The sequence below is a fragment of the Hemicordylus capensis genome, chromosome 3, assembly GCF_027244095.1.
Source record: "Hemicordylus capensis ecotype Gifberg chromosome 3, rHemCap1.1.pri, whole genome shotgun sequence".
NCBI lineage: Eukaryota > Metazoa > Chordata > Lepidosauria > Squamata > Cordylidae > Hemicordylus > Hemicordylus capensis.
Genome location: NC_069659.1, coordinates 358,935,964 through 358,957,465, shown reverse-complemented (window position 1 = coordinate 358,957,465; position 21,502 = coordinate 358,935,964). Strand labels below are relative to the sequence as shown.

At 54.1% G+C, this 21,502-nt stretch overlaps 2 protein-coding genes across 3 annotated transcripts in view; both read left to right on the top strand.

The window, feature by feature from the left end:
- The window catches only part of ACAP2 (ArfGAP with coiled-coil, ankyrin repeat and PH domains 2), an 85,655-nt gene extending 72,584 nt beyond the window's left edge, over window positions 1-13,071 (top strand). For both annotated transcript variants that reach the window (XM_053305622.1, XM_053305621.1), the window contains 3 exons: window positions 6,466-6,576; window positions 8,110-8,171; window positions 12,877-13,071. In XM_053305622.1, the coding sequence (XP_053161597.1) occupies window positions 6,466-6,576; window positions 8,110-8,171; window positions 12,877-12,980 (277 nt within the window). In that variant the 3' untranslated portion in view covers window positions 12,981-13,071. The remainder of the gene's footprint in view (window positions 1-6,465; window positions 6,577-8,109; window positions 8,172-12,876) is intronic.
- Window positions 9,683-12,868, top strand: LOC128349412 (translation initiation factor IF-2-like). The gene is made up of 2 exons (XM_053305628.1): window positions 9,683-11,124; window positions 12,012-12,868. Exon 1 carries the CDS (start codon window positions 9,837-9,839, stop codon window positions 10,854-10,856), a length of 1,020 nt encoding a protein of 339 aa, XP_053161603.1. The 5' UTR covers window positions 9,683-9,836; the 3' UTR covers window positions 10,857-11,124; window positions 12,012-12,868.
- Window positions 13,072-21,502: the final 8,431 nt, after the last annotated feature.

The following is a 21,502-nucleotide window of genomic DNA, read 5'->3' as shown; positions in this document are numbered from 1 at the left end:
ACTCTTCTCCCCCTTAGTGGGGTCATAGACATGATAACAAACATTCAGACTTGCTTCTAGCAATCCATCATCATCTTCAGACTGGAGCCATAGAAGAGGTTTTACCCGACCAAAGAAAAAGGGGTCTCTACTCCATCCTTTTCACAGTCCCCACAAACGATAGAGACCTCAAAGCAATCCTCTAAGTCATCTCAGGACACTCTGCCTTTGTCAGACAAGCTTTACATAGAGATGCTCAAGTCCTTCAAAGGCGCTTCAGCCAGCAGACTACCTGGCGGTCCGCCGCTCTCAACGTGTGCCTGTTCACCTTTCCAGTCCCCATTCACTCAGGTGCGTGTCCAGTGGGGCACATTACCAATGCCAAGCCTTTCCCTCTGGCCTTTCTCAGGCCCCAGACTGAAATCCACCAGACGATTGGCGGCAATTGAAGGCCTGCCTGAGGAGAGGAGGCCTTCCCATTTGTGCTTGTTTATTTTATTTATTTTTATTTATTTAAATATTTCCATACCGCCCCAAACCTGCGTCTCTGGGTGGTTTACAATTAAAATCATTTAAAACCCAGTCTTAAAAAATTTAAAACTATAAATCTGATTAAAAGCCTGGATGAATAAATGTGTCTTCAGTGCCTTTTAAAAAGTTGCCAGAGATAGGGAGGCTCTTGTTTCAACAGGGATCGCTTTCGGAGAAGGCCCATTCCTGAGTAGTCACCAGACGAGTTGGTGGCAACTGCAGGCGAACCTCTGGAGATGATCTCAAAGGGTGGTGGGGCTCATGGTGAAGAAGACGGTCTCTTAAATACCTGGCAGGGCCTAAGCTGTTTAGGGCTTTATAAATTATAACCAGCACCTTGTATTTTGCCCGGAAACTTATCGGCAGCCAGTGTAGCTCTTTCAATACAGGAGTTATCTGGTCTCTCCTAGATCACCCAGAGACCAGCCTGGCCCCCACATCTGGATCAACTGCAGTTTCTGGGCTATGTACAAAGGCAGCCCCACATAGAGCACATTGCAGTAATCCAGCCTAGAGGTTACGAGCAGATGTACCATATAAGCATATGATCATTTATCTGAGCGATCTGTTGATCAGTACACATTCTCATTCACAAGCACTCCTGGATATTCAAATCTGGCAATGCCTTCATGAATGTGGTTTTCCATCAATCTGAAAAAAGCCACCTCACACCAAGCTGACAGTTACCTCACCTCGGTGTAGTCCTTAACTCAGATCTACCGAAGCTTTTCATCAAGAAAAGATTTTCCCTAATTTCCTCCCTGGGTACCTCCCTCCCTCCTCCAGTCTCCAGACTCTGGCCCACTGCCTCGGCCACCTAGTAGCCTCTGTGCAGGCTGGGCGTTGTCCACGGAGCTGGACTGCTACCGGAAGTCCATTGGATCCATCTGGGCTGCTTCTCCTTGTCTCCTGAGCCCACTGCTCTTTGTTTCCCGATTGCCTTGACTCTCCTTAAGAACATAAGAACAGCCCTGCTGGATCAGGCCCAAGGAAGCCCATCTAGTCCAGCATCCTGTTTCACACAGTGGCCCACCAGATGCCGCTGGAAGCCACAGGCAGGAGTTGAGTCCGTGCCCTCTCTCCTGCCATTACTCCCCTGCAACTGGTACTCAGAGGCATCCTGCCTTTGAGGCTGGAGGTGGCCCACAGCCCTCCGACTAGTAGCCATTGATAGACCTCTCCTCCATGAAGTCATCCAAACCCCTCTTAAAGCCATCCAGGTTGTTGGCTGTCACCACGTCCTGTGGCAGAGAGTTCCACAAGTGGATCACACGTTGTGTGAAAAAGTACTTCCATTGGTTGGTCCTAGACCTCCTGGCAATCAATTTCATGGAGTGACCCCTGGCTCTAGTGTTGTGTGAGAGAGAAAAGAATTTCTCTCTCTCCACTTTCTCCATGCCATGCATGATTTTATAGACCTCTATCATGTCTCCCCGCAGTCATCTTTTTTCTAAACTAAAAAGCCCCAGGTGTTGTAGTCTTGCCTCATAAGAAAGGTGCTTTAGGCCCTGATCATCTAGGTTACCCTCTTCTGCACCTTTTCCAGTTCAACAATGTCCTTTTTAAGATGTGGTGACCAGAATTGTACGCAGTACTCCAAGTGTGGTCGCACCATAGTTTTGTATAAGGGCATTATAATGTTAGCCGTTTTATTTTCAGTCCCCTTTCTAATGATCCCTAGCATGGAATTTGCCTTTTTCACAGCTGCCGCACATTGAATAGACACTTTCAACGAGCTGTCAACCACAACCCCAAGATCCCTTTCCTGGTCCGTCACCGACAGCTCAGATCCCATCAGCATATACTTGAAGTTGGGGTTTTTCATCCCAATGTGCATCACTTGACACTTGCTAACATTGAACTGCATTTGCCATTTTGTCGCCCACTCCCCCAGTTTGGAGAGATCCTTTTGGAGCTGCTCACAATCCGTTTGGGATTTCACTACCCGGAAGAGTTTGGTATCCTCTGCAAATTTGGCCACATCGCTGCTTACCCCTGCTTCTAGATCATTTATGAAAAAGCACCGGTCCCAGTACAGATCCCTGGGGGACCCCACTTCTTACTTCCCTCCATTGTGAAAACTCTCCATTGATACCTACCCTCTGTTTTCTGTCTTTCAACCAGTTAGCAATCCACACATGTACTTGTCCCTTTATCCCATGACAGCTAAGTTTCCTCAGGTGTCTTTGATGAGGAACTTTGTCAAAAGCTTTTTGGAAGTCCAGGTAGACTATGTCAACTGGATCACCTTGATCCACACACTCGTTGACACTCTCAAAGAAGTCCAAAAGGTTGGTGAGGCAAGATTTACCTTTGCGGAAGCCATGCTGGCTCACTCCCAGCAGGGCCTGTTCTTCTAGGTGCTTTACAATTTTATCCTTGAGGATGCTTTCCATCAATTTGCCTGGAACGGACGTTAGGCTAACCGGCCTGTAATTTCCCGGATCACCCCTGGATCCCTTCTTGAAAAGCGGTGTTACATTTGCCACTCTCCAGTCCTCTGGTACAGAGCCCAATTTCAGGGATAAGTTAAATATTTTAGCAAGGAGGTCAGCAATTTCACATTTGAGTTCTTTGAGGACTCTTGGATGGATGCCATCCGGCCCTGGTGATTTGTTAGCTTTCAGTTTTCCAAGACAGTTTAGAACATCATCCCTTGTCACTTCTATCTGACTCAGCTCTCTAGCCTCCATCCTTAAAAAGCCTGGTTCAGGAACAGGTATATGCTCAGTATCCTCTGCCGTGAAGACAGATGCAAAGAACTCATTCAGTTTCTCTGCAACCTCCATATCCTCCTTAATAATCCCTTTCACTCCCTCATTGTGTAGTGGTCCAACTGCCTCCCTGGCAGGTTTCCTGCTTCTGATGTACTTAAAGAAGTTTTTGTTATTCCCCTTGATACCTTTGGCTAAATGTTCCTCAAACTCTCTCTTTGCCTCCCTTATTGTCACCTTGCATTTCTTTTGCCAGTGTTTCTGTTCCTTTCTGTTCTCTTTGTTTGGATAGGCCTTCCAATTTCAGAAGGAAGTCTTCTTCCCTTTTATGGCTTCCTTGACGGTATCCGTTAGCCATGCCGGCATCCTCCTGGACTTAGTGGTACCCTTTCTCCTTTTGGGTATACAATCTAACTGGGCTTCTAGTATTGTGGTTTTGAGTAAGCTCCATGAACTCTGGAGAGAAGTGACTCTCCTGATTTCCCCCCTCAGCTTTCTTTTCACCATACTCCTCATTTTGGAGAAGTTTCCTCTTCTGAAATTCAAAATGTCCGTGTTTGACATCCTTGGTGATTCTCTCCCCGCATGTATGCTGAATTTGATGGCACTGTGGTCACTGTTCCCTAAAGGGTCGATGACACTGACGTCACGCACCAGGTCTTGGGTGTCACTCAGAATTAGATCCAAGGTCGCCTTCTCTCTGATTGGTTCCATGACCAACTGTTCTAGGGCACAGTCATTTAGCATATCTAGAAATTTGACCTCTTTGTCCTGACTTGAATGTGAATTTACCCAGTCTATGTGTGGGTAGTTGAAATCACCCATAATTACAGCCCTGCCTCTTTGTGACGCCTCCCTGATTTCCTCCTGCAACTCACAGTCACTGTCGGCATGATGATCCGTAGGGCGCTAGCACGTCCCCAGTAGCACGTTTCCTTTCTGGCCTTGTATAGTCACCCACAGGGTTTCTGTGGAGGACTCCAGTCCACCTAGGTTTTCTAGCTTGTTAGATTCTATCCCTTCTCTAACATACAGTGCTACCCCTCCTCCAAGGTGCCCCTCCTTGTCCTTTCTACAGAGTTTATACCCAGGGATAACAGTGTCCCACCGGTTCTCACTGTTCCACCATGTTTCTGTTATGCCCACTATGTCTATTTCTGCGTTAGCCACCAAGCACTCCAGCTCACCCATCTTGGCTCAGAGGCTTCCGGCATTGGCATATAAGCACCTATATGCTGAATCTCTCTGCGGATGTATGCTATTCTTTTGACTCTTTGACCTGCTGGCACAGCCTCCCGTCTGCTCTTTATGCAGTTCTGCCTTGTCCCCTTCTGTTTTATCTGAATTCTTTTCAGCATCACACTTTAAAGGATGGCTTTTGCCGAACGGGATACTGCCCAGCTCCCATCGGCTGTTCCCCAGGTGTCCTTTTAAAAGCTGCTCTGCAACCTTTTTGATTTTAAGTGCCAGCAGTCTGGTTCCATCTTGGTTCAAGTGCAGCCCATCCCTTTTGTACAGGCCTTGCTTGCCCCAAAATGTGTCCCAGTGCCTAACAAATCTAAACCCCTCCTCTGGCACCAACGTCTCATCCACGCATTGCAACCCCTCAGCTCTGCCTGTCTCACTGTACTTGCGCGTGGGACAGGTAGCATTTCTGAGAATGCTACCTTGGTGGTTCTGGACTTCAAAATGCTACCTATCAGCCTAAATTTGGCTTCCAGGACCTCCCGACTGCATTTCCCCACATCGTTGGTGCCGACGTGCACCACAACAGCTGTCTCCTCCCCAGCACTGCCTAGGAGCCTGTCTAGACGCTGCGTAATGTCCGCAGCCTTCGCACCAGGCAGGCAAGTCACCGTGCGGTCAACACGCGGGTCACAAACCCATCTCTCTATCCCCCTAATGATCGTATCACCCACTACAAGGAGGCCCCCACCCCCCAGAGGAGTATCCCCTGTGCGAGAGGATCTGGGCTCATCATCCACGGAAGGGGTCCCTTCTAAAGGAGCATTTCCCTCTTCCTCAGACCGATGTCCTCCTTGCCCAAGACCTTCATTCTTCCTGACAGCAGAGGAGCTACCAGCCCTGGAGTGGGATGCCTCTATCACATCCCTGAAGGTCTCGTCCACATGCCTCTCTGTCTCCCTGAGCTTCTCCAGATCCGCCACCTTGGTCTCGAGGGAATGGACTTGTTCCCTGAGAGCCAGGAGCTCCTCGCACCGAGCACACACCCAGGACTTCTGCCCATGGGGCAAGTAGTCGTACATGTGGCACTCTGTGCAATACACTGGGAAATGCCCCCTCCCCTGCTGACTTTCTATCTTCATACTGTTTTTGTTGGCTGTTTACAGTATTTCGGGAGCTTAGTGTCCGTTTATTAGATAGTTTATTAGGATAGGTCTCAGCTGTAATGGTCAGCTATTTAACTGTCCAAACAGCCTTTCCCAAGAATATGAGGGAAACGAGGGAGGGATATGTACTTACGTTCTCTTCTCCACCAGGCTCCTTGTGGTCCTTGTGATCGCAGGGGCTTGTTCCAGGCTCCCCCGCACACTTCCCGCTAAACTCCTGCAAAACTCCTACGTCCTGTTTGCTATCCCTGTTCGCTATACTTTCGGGCCTTCACCTCATGTAGAGTAGGCTTCCAACTGTCACACAGGATGTGAGTCAAAGGAAAGGAATGTGGGGCCTCTCCCAGCCCTAGCTGACTCCACCCCCTCCAGGCAGCCTCTAAGTAAACACTGGAGTTAGGAAAGAACTCCTAAGAACTCCTAGCCCTGTGATGTCTTAACCCTATCAAGTAACCCTAACAACAGAGAGAGAGAGAGACTAAGACCTACCCCTTAAAGAGAAACAGCCCCTGCAAAACTCCCCTCTTCCTGTTAGTTTGTTTGAAGGGGGAAAGGCTAGATGTTTAGAAAGGCTCGCTCACCTTCTCAGCTGTGTCTGCTCTTCCCAGAGTAGCCCTCCGGCTTCCCATCTCCTTCTGTTCCCTTTGATCACTGTACTAAATGTTTGGGGTTGTGGGGGGTGGGGACCTGTCTCCAACTCAGATGTTGCATAAAGACTGGGTTGGGTTTCTCCTCTCGCTGGTTCTTAGTGCCTTGGCTGGTTAGCAGGCGATAACCGATTGGATGCCTTCTCTTTCACAAAGAAGCAGTAAGTACCCCAGTTCCGTTCTAAGCAAAATCTGGTGCATCCTGGGTAGAAATCGTGCAACCCTGTGATTCTTTTTGAACAGGCAAGTCTGTTTGTTCCTAAAACGGGGGGCAAACCAGCACGCCACTGATGAGGAAGGGAAAGATCCATTAAGTGTTGCCATAGAAGCTGCCAACGCGGACATCGTGACCCTGTGAGTGTTGAGCTGCCAAGCTGGCCGCTGTCGGGGGGGGGTGACTTTGTCCTTTTGCTTTATGGTCTGTCCACCGGGGCCCGACTGGAAGGACTTGGGCTTTGGGGTGAAGAGGGGTGGAGGTCGGCTGTGGTGCTTCGTCTCACGGGGGGCTCCTTACCCTCGACCGCCTGAGGCAGAGTTGGGACTGGACAGAGGGCTGCCGTGCTGGCTGCTGCTAGAGCCCTGCTCTTCTCTGTGCACCTCTGCCTAGTAGCGGCCTCCAGCCGGCTTCTACTGCACTGGGGAAAGGGCCCAGCCAGAAGCTCAAGTGCTGTTGGTGAGTGAGGGAAAGGCCTGCTGCCCCAGTGGCATGGGAGGGGCGGGGAAGGCTCCTGGGGCTGCTGTCCTCCTCACCGGCCAGGGCAACCCTCTCTCCGTTGGTTTGCTGGAAAGAGAGCCCCTCACCGTCTGGGAGCAGCCAGCCCCGGGCATGAGGGAGGGGGCCGGCCAGCCTCTTGCTGCTCCCACCTTTCCTTCCTCTGCCTCCCAGGCGCTCTTCCCGGGCCGCCTCCACCAAACAGCCCCAGGATCTCCCCAACAGCAACTGCTCCTCCCCAGGTAGAGCAGGAGGGCGAGCAAGTGTTGAGGTGGGGGGTGGGGACGAGATTGGAGGCCCCAAGAGATCTGGACAAGGTTCGGCCTGGGAAATAAAAACGAAACCATCCGAATTGAGAGAAGGCGGCCATATGAGCCAAGGACAAGAAAACAAAGTTGGGTCCCTCGTGCAGCCAGTCTCCGTGGCCCCACCACGGGCCTTCAGCCGCCCTCCTCTCTGCTGAAGCCCTGGGCTCCTCCTCCGTCCTCCGGCTTTCTCCTTCCAGGCTCGCTCTCTCTGACTAAGCCCCGCTTCAGCGGTGCCGCCTTCTGTATCCGTCCGTGTCCCTCCCGCTCGCTCCGGCTCTACAGGGCCCAGTCTGGAGGGAGGTTCTGCATTCTTGGCTCCTCTTTCCTGGGAGACGTCGCTGGTTTCCTGGGCTGGCCTTTGGTCCTCAGGGTGCCATTCTAAAACCGACAACATGACCATAGCAGGACATGAAATGGAGGACTTGATTCCAGTCCTTCCCAAAGCCCAGTCGGAGGCCCACCTGGCTAACTCCAGATATGCTCCCCGTTACCCCCAGAGAAGCCCCCTCCGCTCAGCCTGGGAGGGCCTCACTGCATTCCCCACACAGGCCTGTCCCTTCGGAGTTGTGGTGGGTCTGCATTCCTTGCACTCCCCCAGCTCACGGACGGCCACTGCTGCAAGAGGCCCCCCAAGACCAGGAACTTGTTCTTGGCACACTGGTGGGGGGGGTGGGCGGGCGGCTCTGCCTTGCTTGCCGGGTGGCTAGCGGCTCTGTGCACTTGGAGGCAGCAGAGAGCTGCTCAGGACGTAGTGTGTGTGGAAGAGCAAAGCAGCAGGGCTTGGGCCCCAGAGGGCCGGGGTTGGGGTCTGCAAGCCTTTGAATCCCGGGTCTGATCTCCCCCTTCTCTCCAATCTCCCCCTTGCAGGCTGCGTCTAGCAAGAATGAACGAAGAGATGCGGGAATCGGAAGGCATCTACGGCCAGCCAGGTCAACCTTCTAATAACCACACCGAGATGCAGTACAGGAGATGCATTCAGGAGTTCATTGGGTGGGAGCTAGAGGAGTCCTAATTCTGTGGACTGAAGGGTCGGGGTCTGCTGGGGCTGTGCCTCTGACTGGCCGCCGGAGCCACTGCTGGGGCTCCCCCCGCCCCGGCTGACCCTCCGCAGGGCCTGCCTCTCCTGCCCCTCTGGGAGCAGCGGCCTGGGCAGAGCAGGTGGGGCCAGCTGGCCCTGCCCACCGTCCTCTCACGGCGCTCTCCACGAAAGGCGGCGAGGCCAGAGGCAGCCCACTCGGGCATCTGTGGGCCGAGAGAGAGTCGTCGGAGAGGCCGGCTTGGCCACTGAGATGACCAGCCTGGCCACCGCTGTGGGATCCCACCACAAGTCAAGGGGTGTGTCTGTGCCGTTGCTTTGAGGGGCGTTGGGAGGCGGCTGTGTGTCCTCTCCTTGGAGAACCTTTGCCGGAAAGGGGGGTCTGAAGAGTCCCCTGGGATGGAGGAGCAGCAGCTGCAGCAAGCCCGGGGGCCTGGGCTGCTCTGGGGACAGCTCCCCGCTCGGCCAAGGAGGCCCCAGGCAGCTCTGGCCATCCCGCTGAAGTTGGCCACGTCCTCTTGGGGTTGCTGCAGCTCCGACTCCTCCATCCAAGAGGAATCTTCAGGTTCCGCTTTTCCGCAAATGTTCTCAAAGTGATTTCCTTAGATCAGTAAATAAGATGGTTCCCTGTCCCCAAGGGGGGGCTCACAGTCTAAAAGGGTACACAAGGCAGACACCAACCAACAGCCGCCACTGGAGGGCTACTGTGCTGGGGCTGGAGAGGGCCGGTTGCTCTCCCCCTGCCAAATACAGGCAAGCCACCATTTGGAAAGGTGGCTCTTGTCTCAGTTCGCAGGAGCCTGCAACTGCTGCCCGGGGGCCCCCTTCAAAGTGGGGGGCTTGGTGGGGAAAGTGGCCTCCTGGGGTCGCCCCACGGCTGCCGTGACAGCTGGCTCAGGCTGTGCACGTCTTGTTGACTACAACTCCCAGCATCCCCAGCTGTGACAGCCTTTGGCTGGGAATTGTGGGAGTTGTTGTCAACACCATCTGGGGATTCCCTGTCAGAGGGAGTCTTCGGACATGGAGGCAGCTGGCCTGGCCGCTGGTGGCTTCCCGCAGGGGTCTTCCTTTCCCTCCCCTGCCCCTCCTTGCAGATGGGCGCTGCCAGGGGCGTAGCGAGGGGAGAGGGGGCCCGTGTTCATCCCTCTCTCTGGCGGCCCCCCAGAGTGAGGGAGATAATGAAGACAATAGGGAGGGAGGGAGCTGGAGGCCCGTGTTCTTTGAACCCTTCCGCTCCATTATAGCTACGCCCCTGGGCGCTGCTGGGCCTCCTCTCCTCCTCCTCCCTGTCCGCTGCTCCCTCCCCCTCCCAGGGGCCCTGCCGTGGCAGCAGCTAACCTGGCACTGACCTCTTGCTGGGGGGGGGCCTGCAGGCGGGGGGTGGGGGGGCTTCCTGCTGCTTCTGCCTCCCTCTGCGCCGCGCACTTCCTTCCACTCGCCTGCTTGGGGGGGGGGTTTCCGTTTCTGCCTTGAATAGCCGAAAGAGCACCCAAAGACGGCTTGTCCCCCCAGCCCCGGGGGAGGGCGGAGGCTTCTGCCCGGTGTCACCGCCTGGGAGATGCTCCCTGGCCCACTGCTCCCCCAGAGCCCCACACATCTGGGCAGCTTCGACTCCTGTCCCAGTTGTGGTCCCTGCAGCCCAGCCTGTCGGAAAGCAGCTCCCGAGGCTCCGGGATGCCTGGGCAGAATCCCCCTCGGAGGGGGAAAGAGGGGCAGCGAGGGGAGCAGCTGTGGCCACCGCCAGAAGAGCCAGAGGCTCCTCGCCCCAGGAATGCGGGATCCGGGCCAAGCGGCGCACGGGCAGTGGGTCTCGGGAGGAAGGCCTCTTGGTCAGAGGGGCAGCCTCGGGGGCAAGCAGGACTCTGGCGGCGGCGGCGGCAGGGAGAAGGAAGGCGCTGCTCTGGATGCAGGAGCTGGCATGCAACCGGGGGGGGGGGGTGCGCATGCGCCTTCTGACGGCGTCTGTCTTGGCCCAGTGTCGGGGGGGGGGCTTGCCACCGGGCCCTTTGCCCTGGCCCCCACTCGCCCGTGGGGGCTGACGTGTTCCAAGAGAATGGACTCCTGGGCGTTGGGCAGGGCTTGGGAGACGGCTCCATGCCGGAAGGGCCACGCCATCCCTGCCCACAAAGGGGAGAGCCCACCATCCCTGCACAAGGCCGGCCGGCCCACTGTCAGTCAGCGCGGACACTTTGGAAATCCTCCTCCTTCCTGCCTAAATCGGCTGCTCGGTCTCCTCAAGCCCCGAGTTCTACTCCTGCCCTCAGGAGCAACAGAGAACTCCTTACTGGGGGGAACAGGGTCAGTATGGCCCTCCTTGCAGAGGCGAGAAAAGGGTCCCAGACAGCAAACCGAGAACCAGTTGAGCCCCCCCCCCAAGGGACTGCACCCCGGCAGCCTGCTTTTCTGCGACTGTTTAGCTGGATTCTGCAGCAGACTTGGTCCGTCTTGGGCGTCATTGCAAAGAGATGCTGAATTGGCTGCCAGACTGTCAACGGCTCCCCAGAGGCCAGCTTGTTCCACTCGTGGGGAAGGCGGCTACTCTGGAGTTTGTGGCCCAAGAGGAGGCCCCACCCGTTGAGGAACTCCAGGAAGCTCAGCAGCTTCGTGTGACCCGAAAATGGCTCAGCAAGCTGGTCACTCTGGGAAAGGGAGCCGTGGGTTGCCGCAGGAGGGACGCCTACTCCCACGTCGCGGCACGGCAGCAGCAGAGACGTGGACTGTGTTCAGCTTATTGCTGTGGTAGCGGCAGAGAGGAGGAGAGCGATGCCAATATCTCTTGGCCGGTTGGCTGCCGACTGGCAACGCACTGGCAGATGTTCACATAGCCCAGTTATCTTTTGGAAAAGGTAACAACTCAGTCGGGAAAACTTGCATGCCGGGCCTACATCGCAAAGAGCCCTTGTTGCGTCTGTGCCGGACTCACATGTGTGAAGAGCGTTTGATCTGGGGGAGGAAAAACGGGCGTCTGTGGCGTAGCGAGGCAAAAGCTTGGCCAGTCCACAACCGCAGTCTGCCTGAGCCAGAGGCTGATGGGCCTAGTGAGGCAGCCGGCGGGGCCACCTTCCGCTGCGGGTCCTGTACTGCTTTCGCGTGGGGGGGGGGGGGCGGGGGGGCAGTAGTCCGGGACTTCAGAGCTGCCAGGATCCGTCCAGGGAACGTGAGGCCTGCGGTGGGTGCTTGTCGGTCTGGTAGAGGCAGGGACGTTGCTCCGAGCGCCTCCGCCATCCATCGCAGGGGCAGCTCCCGCTCCGGAGTCCGCAAGCGAGAGGGGGCTGGGCCCAAAGGGAGCCAAACCGCCACACCCGCTTCCTTGGATGAGGGGGGGTTCAGCACGCACGGCCACCTCCTGCGCCAGGCGTGCTCCAAAAGACCCTGCGGCCTGTTACGGACCACCGCTCAGTTCCCCACCAACAAACGAGCAGTCAAGGCAAGGGCAAGGGGGCCGGGGGCCGAAGCAACAAGACCCACAGGGCGGGGGTGTCGCAGAGCAGCTGGCTGCCAGTGGGCGGGGGGGGGGGCAGCGTCCTGTGTAGGACAACTCAAGCTCAGCATGAAGGAGGCCTCTTGAGTCAGGAGATCGCCGGTCTGCTCTCCGGCCGGGGGGGGTGGGGGGGAGCCCAGCTCGGAGATCAGGCAGGGGGGCTGCCCTCGCCTGCTGTGAGGGCACTTCCCCTTTGCGGCTGCAGCCAGCAAGCCCCCCCCCCCCGCCGAGACCCTTTGGGCTTCGCTGCAGATGCCGTGAGAGTTTCCGTCGTCGTGAGGCTCACTTTAGGGCTGCCGCATTTCATCCGGAGGTGCAGCTGAAGCTCGGCACCTCTGGAAGCTCCGTGTCTGCCTCGGAGTGTGCCGGGGGGGGGGGGGCGGCTGCTCTTCAGTCGGAGCCAGGTGTGTGCTGCTCTCCTGAATGTGGCCTCCTGCTAGCGGCTGCCTGTCTGGGAGGCCTGTGTGTGTGTGTGTGTGGGGGGTCCCTCCGAGATGCTGCTCTCTGGCCGGGTGGCATGTGCTGCTTGCGAGGGGAAGCCCCCCCCCTCCGAGGGGACTGCAGCTTTGCAGGGGCGGCCAGAGGACGCCTGCAGAACAGCCTGCACCTCTCTGCCCTCCCCCTTGGAAGCCCTCCGAGCCTTGGGGAGCGGAGGAGGCTCTCCACAGGCCTGGCCTGGCCGGCCCCACCTGCTCGGGCCTCTCTGCTGCGGCGGGGAGGGAGGGGCTGGGGCTGCCTTCGGGGTGGTGGGCTAAGCAGGCCCCGGGCACTGCGAGGCCCCCGCCGCCTCCTGACCACACACGGCAGGTCGGCTTCTGGGCTCCCTCTCCGGATGCCCTCTTGGGGGGGGGGCGTGCAGGTCCTCCTTTGCGCTTTCTCGCTCTGCGCTTTCCTCTCCGGCTGCCTTGGAGCTGCTCTGCTCAGGCAGAGTCTGGCCTGCTTGCACCGGCGCTCCCCACCCTGGCATGCAGCGGAGGGGGGGGTCGCATCCTGCCGCTGGTGCCCGTTCTGCCCCCACCCCATTGGCAGGAGAGAGGGGGCCGTTTCCCGCTCCACCCCTCTAGCGGCTGCCGGGCCAACCTCTTTCCTGATCGCACCTGTTCTCCCTTCTTTGCAGGAGACGCAACCTACCAAGACATATTCCGCGATTTCTCACAAATGGCTTCCAATAACCCCGAGAAGTTAAACCGCTTTCAGCCGCCAGATGTGCAGAAGCCTTGAAGGGCCGCTCCGGATCTCCTCCCCCCCCCCCCGCCGATAGCCGTGGCCTGAGCCTTCTCTCCTTTTTCTACATAAAGCTGCTTTAATCCCATCTCTGTGTTTCCCTGGCCGTTGCCCCAGCCGTCGGGGCCCCAGAGGGGCTTTGTGGGAGCCCCAGGCGAGGGGGAGACGCTTCTGCCCCCCACCCCCGGGCCCCTCCTGTCCCTGCTGGGGTGGTGCTGATCTGCCTAGGAAGGGCTGCTGTCCTGCGGAGGGAGGGAGGGCAGGCACGGACCTCTTGCCGGTGGGCTCCCCAGAGGCCCCTGGAGGGCCCCTGTGCGAAACAGGAGGCTGCACTGCGTGGGCCTCCTGGGGCCTGATCCGGCAGGGCTGTTCTTGTGGGTGCTGTCAAATGCTCTGCCGCTGCAGCTGCTCCCCCCCCCCCCGCCGCAACCCCCTGCGTCTGCAACAGGCCTGTTGGGGTGGAGTTTCCCAGCCGAGGGCGGCTGGAGGCTTTGCGTGTGCTGCTGCCGCCGCCGCCGCCTCTTGTGTTTCGGAGGAGGAGACGCAGCGTGTGCAAGGAGGGGAGATCCTGGGCTTGGTGCTGGGACGGCAGGCCCTGCCCGCTCGGAGGCTTGCCTGCAGCAAAGGGCCTCTGCCTGCGCGGGGGGGGGGGGGGGCTGTTCCCTCCTCGTAGAAGGCCTCGCCCAGGATGGAGCCCCATCCTCAGCCCGCTCCCTCCCTGCCCCCAAGAGAGGGGGACTCCTTGTGTGCCCTTGACCTGCAGTGCTTTGGATCCTGGGCCCTCCGGCACACGGCCAACTGCCTGGGCTTGGGGAGCGGGCCTTCTGAGCAAGTGCCCAGGGAATCCTCCCCCCCCCCCGGCCGCTTCAGCACCACCTGGGGACCCCACAAGGGGCCTGAGGCTGCCAGCACCACAGGGGGACACAAATCCGGGCCCCCTCCTCCCCCCCCCCCAGCTGCTTGCTCCGTGGTGCTGGGGCGGGCCTGGGCCTGCTGGAAAGCGCTTTGGTCACAGCTCAGCAACCATCCGGGCAGCCACCACTTGGCCGCTCCTGAGGGGACTGGACGTGCATCTGGGCCACTTTGGGAAAATAGCCCCCTTTTCTTTACAGTTTTGACTAGCAGGGGAAAGGGGGCTGGCAGCACACCTCCCTCTCAGCACTTCCGCAGCTGCACCAGCCTCGGAAAGAACGGAGCCCCTGCTCCGCTGGCCACGCTGTGTCTGCCAGGACTCCCGGTTGCCCGTGGCACTTGGGGCGCTTGGTGGCCAAGGCCAGTTTGCTCCTGGCTCGCACCGAGGTCCAGGAGTGCCTGTTGGCTCCAGGCACAAGCATCAGCCAGCCAGGGCCACGCAGAAGGGAGGGAGCCGTGCAGGCCAAGACGGCCGGGCCGGGCCGGGCCGCCTCCCTCTCACTCCGCCGGGAGTCTGGCGGCAGCAGGGATGCTTTCCCAGGCGCTGCCCCGGAGCTGCCTGCAGGCATGGCGGCCACCTGTGTTGGTGCGACACGGGGCGCTCCGATGGGGTGTGGGCCGCCCGAAGGAAACTGCACTCCCACCACCCGGCCCTGAGTGGGGGCTTGGCCCCTTCAGCAGCCGGCAAGCCGGTTTCCACTGCAGCCTCTCACTGTGTGCGGAGGCCTCCTCTCTTAGCCAGGCCTTGAGGGTTCTCCGGCTGCCTGTTTCCACCTCCCGGGAGTCCCCTCTCCCCTTGCACGGTGAGGCCTGGGATGCTTGACTTTTGCCTCTCCCCTCACCCCGCCGGCGTCCCCCAGGCTGCAGAAGCTCCGCGTTGAGGGGCATTTAGTGAGGCATGGGTCTTGCGGCCACTGACGGCCTGTGTAGCCAAAGCTGTGCTCTTTGAAGCCAAGCCAAGCAACTGGCTTCCTTGGCCTTTCCCTGAGTTGCCCATTTTGTGGCTGCCATCACCCAGGAGGAGAAGCTTGGCAGCTCCAGAAGGGTCGACTGAGGATTCCAGGTGTGTGTGCTTTGCTAAGGAACTTTTAAAAGGCTGGTCCATGAAGATGGCAAACAGGCAAAGTTTTCACTGGGAGTGGGGAGATGTACACAGACACGCAAATGGGAAGAGAGGATAATCTGCATACCAATCTGTAGACCGCCTAGAGACTTCATTGGCACAGACTGGCAGCAGCTTCTCCAAGGTCGCAGGCAGGAGTCTTTCTCAGTCCTATCTTGAAGATGTACCTGTTGCGGGGGAGCAACAGCAGGAGAGAGGGCAGGCCCTCACCACTTGCCTGTGGGCTCCCCAGAAGCATCTGGTGGGCCACTGTGTGAAGCAGGAGGCTGGACTCGATGGGCATTCTTGGGCCTGATCTTATGCTGCCAGGGAGGTAGGGTTGCCACGCCACCCAGAATTCCAGGTGCCACCCAGATTTGAAGCATCTCGCCCAAATTGCTTAGCCCACCCAGATTCCAGCTTTCATTTTAAGAAAGAAGAAAGCTAAGCTCTAGCCCTTGTAGAAGGGGAGCTGTGGAACAAAGCGTGCCGTCGCTCTTCTGCTCAACCCCTGGACTTGGATTAAGAGAGGAGGAGGAGCACAGGAGGCTCGCTGGGAGGTGTTCACTTCCACAAGTACAGTAATCCCCTGAGGAATGTTGCCTGGTTTGTGATCAGCAGGGGATCTCTTTCGGGCAGTTGAGAGGAGAGCTTGCTTCTGATGGGAATCACTACCTGCCCACCCGGCTGTGTACTGTAATGTTTAAGGACTTTCTAAGCTTTCCATTCAGTGCATGCCTACTTAGAAGTAAGTACCCTTGGTTTCAATCCGATCTTCTCTCAGATAAGTGTGTACAGAATTTCAGCCTTAATTAAAAAGCTGTGCATTATTTTTATTTTGTTGTTCTGTTGCTACTGTTAATATGTCAAGGGAAATGGTCAGGAAAAGATATCTTCCCCAACTATTGCTGGTAGATATCCAGAGCAAATACAAGTCAAGTGGAAAGTGCAGTTGCTAACTGGCACATGCAAATTCTTTGCAAGCCAATTCACATAATATGCAAATTATGGAGAGCCAGAATATGGCAACCCTACAGAGAGGGAACTTGAAACCTCCTGCTCTTCCCAGAGCGGCTCCATCCCATGAGAGGAAGATCTTACAGAGCTCACACCCCATCTCCCATTCATATGCAGCCAGAGCAGATTCTGATTCTGCGTAGCTAAAAAGGGGACAAGTCATGCTTGCTAACACAAGAGCAGCTCGCTATCAATAGACACACAGCTCCGTTTTCATCCTCAGTCAAGCACTCCAGCTCACCCACCTTGGCTCGGAGGCTTCTGGAACTGGCACATAAGCGCCTATACGCTGAAGAGTGTGTGCTGTCTTTCTTATGGCCATTTGATCTCTGCCATGACTATACAAAACCTTGTAGGGTCTCACTAAGAATGTACTGGTGAACAAGAGCCCCCCCTCCCAAAAAAAAAAACAACCCCAGGATGTGTATTCTATATCTTTATCTGTGTTGATTTAAATCTTGATTATAAAAGTAACCATCAGGATCCACGATTATGCTCACTTTGTAAAAGATAGGTACCATGTGGTCGTAAGAGTAATCTGAATAAAGCCAGTATCAAACCTACCCAAATATTTAAAAGACAATTAACACGATAAATTCTCTGTGGTAACGATAAAAGCCATCACAAGTATATGCAGCAGGACCTAGACAAATGTGTCTTGGAAAATCCCAAAGGGAATGCTCCCGACGGGAGTCCTAAGCTTCAAGGGAGTGAAACTTCTGCCTCTGAGGTATGGGATGCACTGGTCCGCAAGCGGCTTGGACTCGCGTGCTGCAGCACAGCACAAGGAGCTCCTCCAGCAATCGGATGCCCTGCGCCAGACGCCTTTGGACCGAAGCACAGTCTCCCTCCGTGGCACTGGCGGTCATGAATTGTGCTGCTTGTACTCCCACGTGGTGACTCCACATCGCATCGACGTACGATACACCCAGCCATGCCCAACTGACTGGCAAACTTTGTCCAGTGAGATCTCCCCCTCCCCCGCCCATTTCTATTAATATCGTCTCCCAACAATTATATAAACACATTAGTAACTAGCTGACAAGAGTCAGATGGTGCATTAACTTAATTTCTAAAATATACAGAACGAGCTGGCCTGGCACAGAGCCTCTGCACCCTTAGTTCTCCCTCTCTCCCGCAATCTGCTTTTCGCGCTCCCCCCTTCAGCTCCATTTCATCCTCCCCTGGCAGCCAGCCATGGGTAGGGGGAGAAGCAGCCGCTGCTTTTCTCTGCCTCCCCATTTCTGCCCCACGGCCGGCCATTCGCCAGGCTGCCACTTCTCTCTGCCCCCCCCCCGGCTTCTCCCCCGCAGCCAGTGGCTCGCCAGGCCACCACGCCTCTCCCCACCCCCACCATCCCTGTCAGTAATCGGCAGCTCGATCACAAATTCTCGCGAGATCTGCCACGCATGGGATTAGCGACAGGTACATTTAGGAGAATTGGCTATATATAGAGAGAGAGAGATATAATATAGATGAATCCAAGCAAGACGGAGGTGCTCATTGTGGGGGCTCAGAATCTGAGGGGTGAGTTAGAGCTTCCTGTGCTGGGTGGGGTTACACTCCCCCAGAAGGAGCAGGTGCGCCGCTTGGGAGTACTCCTGGACCCAGGCCTCACCCTGGTATCTCAGGGGGAGGCCATGGCCAGGAGTGCCTTCCGTCAGTTTCGGCTGATTCGACAGCTGCGTCCATTTCTTGAAGAGGAAGACCTCAAAAGAGTGGTGCACCAGCTGGTAACCTCCCGGCCTGACTATTGCAATGAGCTCTACATGGGGCTGCCTTTGTACATAGTCTGGAAAGTTCAGTTAGTTCAGAATGCAGCAGCCAGACTGGTCTCTGGGGCAACCCGGAGAGACACCATATTATGCCTGTTTTGAAACCGTTGCACTGGCTGCCAATATGTTTCCTGGCAAAATACAAAGTGCTGGTTATTTCCTTTAAAGCTCTGAACGGCTTAGGTCCGAGTTAGCTTAGAGAGCGCCTTCTTCTGCAAGATCCCCGCCACACGTTAAGGTCATCTGAGGAAGTCCGTTTCCAGTTACCACCAGTGCGCCTGGTGGCAACTCAGAGGCAGCCCTTCTCTCTAGCTGCTCCTGGGCTGTGGAAGGCACTCCCGGCAGAAATCCGTCATCTGAGTTCATTATTGGCCTTCAGGAGAGCCCTCAAGACCTCTCTGTTTGGCCTGGGATTCCAAGGTTTTAAATGATTGACTAACCGTTTTAAATTGTTGTCCTGATTTCCAGGGTTTTTAGCTATTTAATTGGTTTTATTGTGTTTTAATAGTTTGATTTTAATTGTTAACTTGTTTTAATTGTTTTTATCATGCTGTAAACCTCCCTGAGCCATTTTGGAAGGGTGGTATACAAATCTAATAAAGATATAAAGATAGATAGATAGTTAGTTTAAAATGTAGAAAAGGATATGAACATACTCACTAAACATTCAGCATGTAATTTATTTTACAACTCTGTTGCTGTGAATATCCTCTCTGTGCTGCCTCTTCTGTAAATGCTTTTGGTTTATATACTCTGGAAGTATCTCAGGTGGTATTGCCACCTGTACCTTGCAAAACCTATAGTATTCAAGAGCACCTGGTTCTGAAACTACTTAAACTTAGAACATATGAAACAGCCCTGCTGGATCAGGCCCAAGAAGGCCCATCCAGTCCAGCATCCTGTTTCACACAGTGGCCCACCAGATGCCGCTGGGGAGCCCACAGGCAAGAGGTGTGTGCCTGCCCTCCCTCCCCTGCAACTGGTACTCAGAGGCATCCTGCCTCTGAGGCTGGATGTGGCCCACAGCCACCAGACTAGTAGCCATTGATAGACCTGTCCTCTATGAATTTGTCTAAGCTACTTTCAAAGCCATCCAAGCTAGTGGCCATCACCACATCCCATGGCAAGGAATTCCATAGATTAATTATACGCTGTGTGAAAAAGTACTTCCTCTTGTCTGTCTTACATTTCTCAACGTGACCTCTGGTTCTAGTGTTGTGAGAGAGGGAGAAAAATTTCTCTCTGTGAACACTAGAACCAGAGGTCCCCTTAATTCCAATGAGATCTGCAGCTACAGTCTCAAATATATTATTCCCAAGTGAAGTCAATATAACTGATTCTTAGATGGTGTACTACAAATGATGTATACCTGATTGATTGATTAAGTGCCGTCAATTCGGTGTCGACTCTTAACGATCACATAGATAGATTCTCTCCAGGGTGATCTGTCTTCAACTTGGCCTTTAAGGTCTCTCAGTGGTGCATTCATGGCTGTCATAATCGAGTCCATCCACCTGGCTGCTGGTCATCCTCTTCTTCTCTTTCCTTCAACTTTCCCCAGCATTATAGACTTCCCAAGGGAGCTTCGCATAATGTGTCTGAAGTATGACAGTTTCTGTATACCTACATTCACCTATAGAGAGAGACCAGTTCATAAACTTTATAAATACCTAATCTATCTAAAACTACATTGGGATCCATGGAATTTGCAAGTTACTGAATTATGATATATCTCCATAAAAATCATATATCCCAAACATTCCCCCACAATGGCCAAAAGTCTACCTTGATACTTTATATCCAATTGGCCTCCCCATTTAATTCAAATGGGGTCCATGTCTTAAGTGTATGGATCCAGAAACACTCTTGACACACTAATATACTACTGATATTATCCTCATGTTTCTTAACTTTTTAATGTACATCTTCTGCTTTATGATTCAATTCCAAAAAGTGTTTGGGGTGCCTGTATGTTTCCTTTCCTTATGGAACTCTTATGTGCGATAATCCTGGTTTTAATGTTCCTAGTTGTTTCACCCACATACAGCAACATGCAAGGACATTGCATCACATATATCACACCCTTGGGGTTACAATTGAAAAATTCTCCAGTTGTATATTCCTGGAGGTTCTGAGGATTCTTAAACATTTTTAATCTAACACAATTGTTGCAAACAGAACAATTCCCACAAGGGAAATGTAGGTGTGGCACCATCTAATGTGTTACTCTTGACCCTTTCCTTATTTTTTTAATGCAACTGTGCAGCAGCATCTCTCTCAAATGAGGACTTCATTTCCATGCAAACATAGGTGAAATATCCTATAGTCAATGCCAATGCTTTTTTATTATCTGTTCAATAGCATAAGAATGTGTATCAAAAGTAACAGGAATTATCATCCTTCCTAAGGGGTTCTTTTTGTTATTATAGTTGGAGGAGAACAGTGTGTTTCTATCTAAACTCTTAGTTTTACAAAAAGCCGCCTTAATAATACAATATGGGTACCCTTTGTCTGGAAGATGTATTTTTAAAGAATTAGCTTGTTTACAAAAAATAAGTTAGATCATGACAGTTCCTTCATAGATGTAGCATCTGGGAATAGGGAAGATTCCTTCTGAGAGTTCCTGGGTGATAACTATTGTATTTTAATTGTGAGATAACATCTGGAGGTTTCCTATACACATTGGTAATCAGAGTGCCTCCCTCACTGTGGACTTCCACATCAAGAAAGTGTATCTTATCCATCCCATTTGAAGCCTGAAATTGAATAGTGGGATGAATGGTATGCAAAAAAATCAAGAAACGCACCTAAGTCTTCTTCCGAACCTAGTCATCATCAAGGAATCTTTTATATGCTGCAATATTTTCCACAAACTGATTGTCTTTCAGAATGTGTGATTGTTCTGTGTGGTCCAAGGTTGGCCAACTTGGGGGCAAACCAACACCCCATTGCCACTCCCAAGATCTGCCAATAAATTATGAGAAAACTGAAAAAGATTCCTTGTTAACACCAGTTCTGCTAAATTTCTAAGCAACGTCTAGAGGCTTCTGACAAGATCCTTGTGTTCAGAGTCTGTTCAGTAACATTCAGTGCCTCCTCTTGGGGAAGATTGGTATATAAAGAAACTACATCTACAGTAACCAAAATATGTTTAGAAGAATGAAGTTCAACTCGTTGTGGTTCAAAAAATCCGTAGTATCCCTTCCAGTAAGCAGGAATGAAGCCTATAAAGGGTTTAAGGAAAGATTCAAGAGATGTAGAGAGAGGTTCCAATATAGAGCCACAGCCCACACACTGAATCTCCTGCCTGTTCTATGCTACCTTTCTGATGGCCACTTGATCTCTTTGACCAGCTAGCACATCTTCTGTCTGCTCTTCATCTGACCCTGCTCTGCCCCCTTCTGGTTTATTGGAAGCCTTGACACCCTCACACCTTAAGGGATGGCATTTGCCAGACCAGATACTGCCCACCAGGTGTCATTTTAAAAGCTGTTCCGTGACTTTTGTGGTTTTAAGCATCAGCGGTCTGGTTCCATCTCGGTTCAAATGGAACCCATCCCTTTTGTACAGGCTTCACATGCCCCAAAATGTATCCCAGGGCCTAATAAATCTAAACCCCTCCTTCCGGCACCAGCATCTCAGCAATGCATTGGGACCCCTCAGCTGTGCCTGTCCCACTGGCCATGTGTGTGGAATAGGCAGCATGTCTGAGA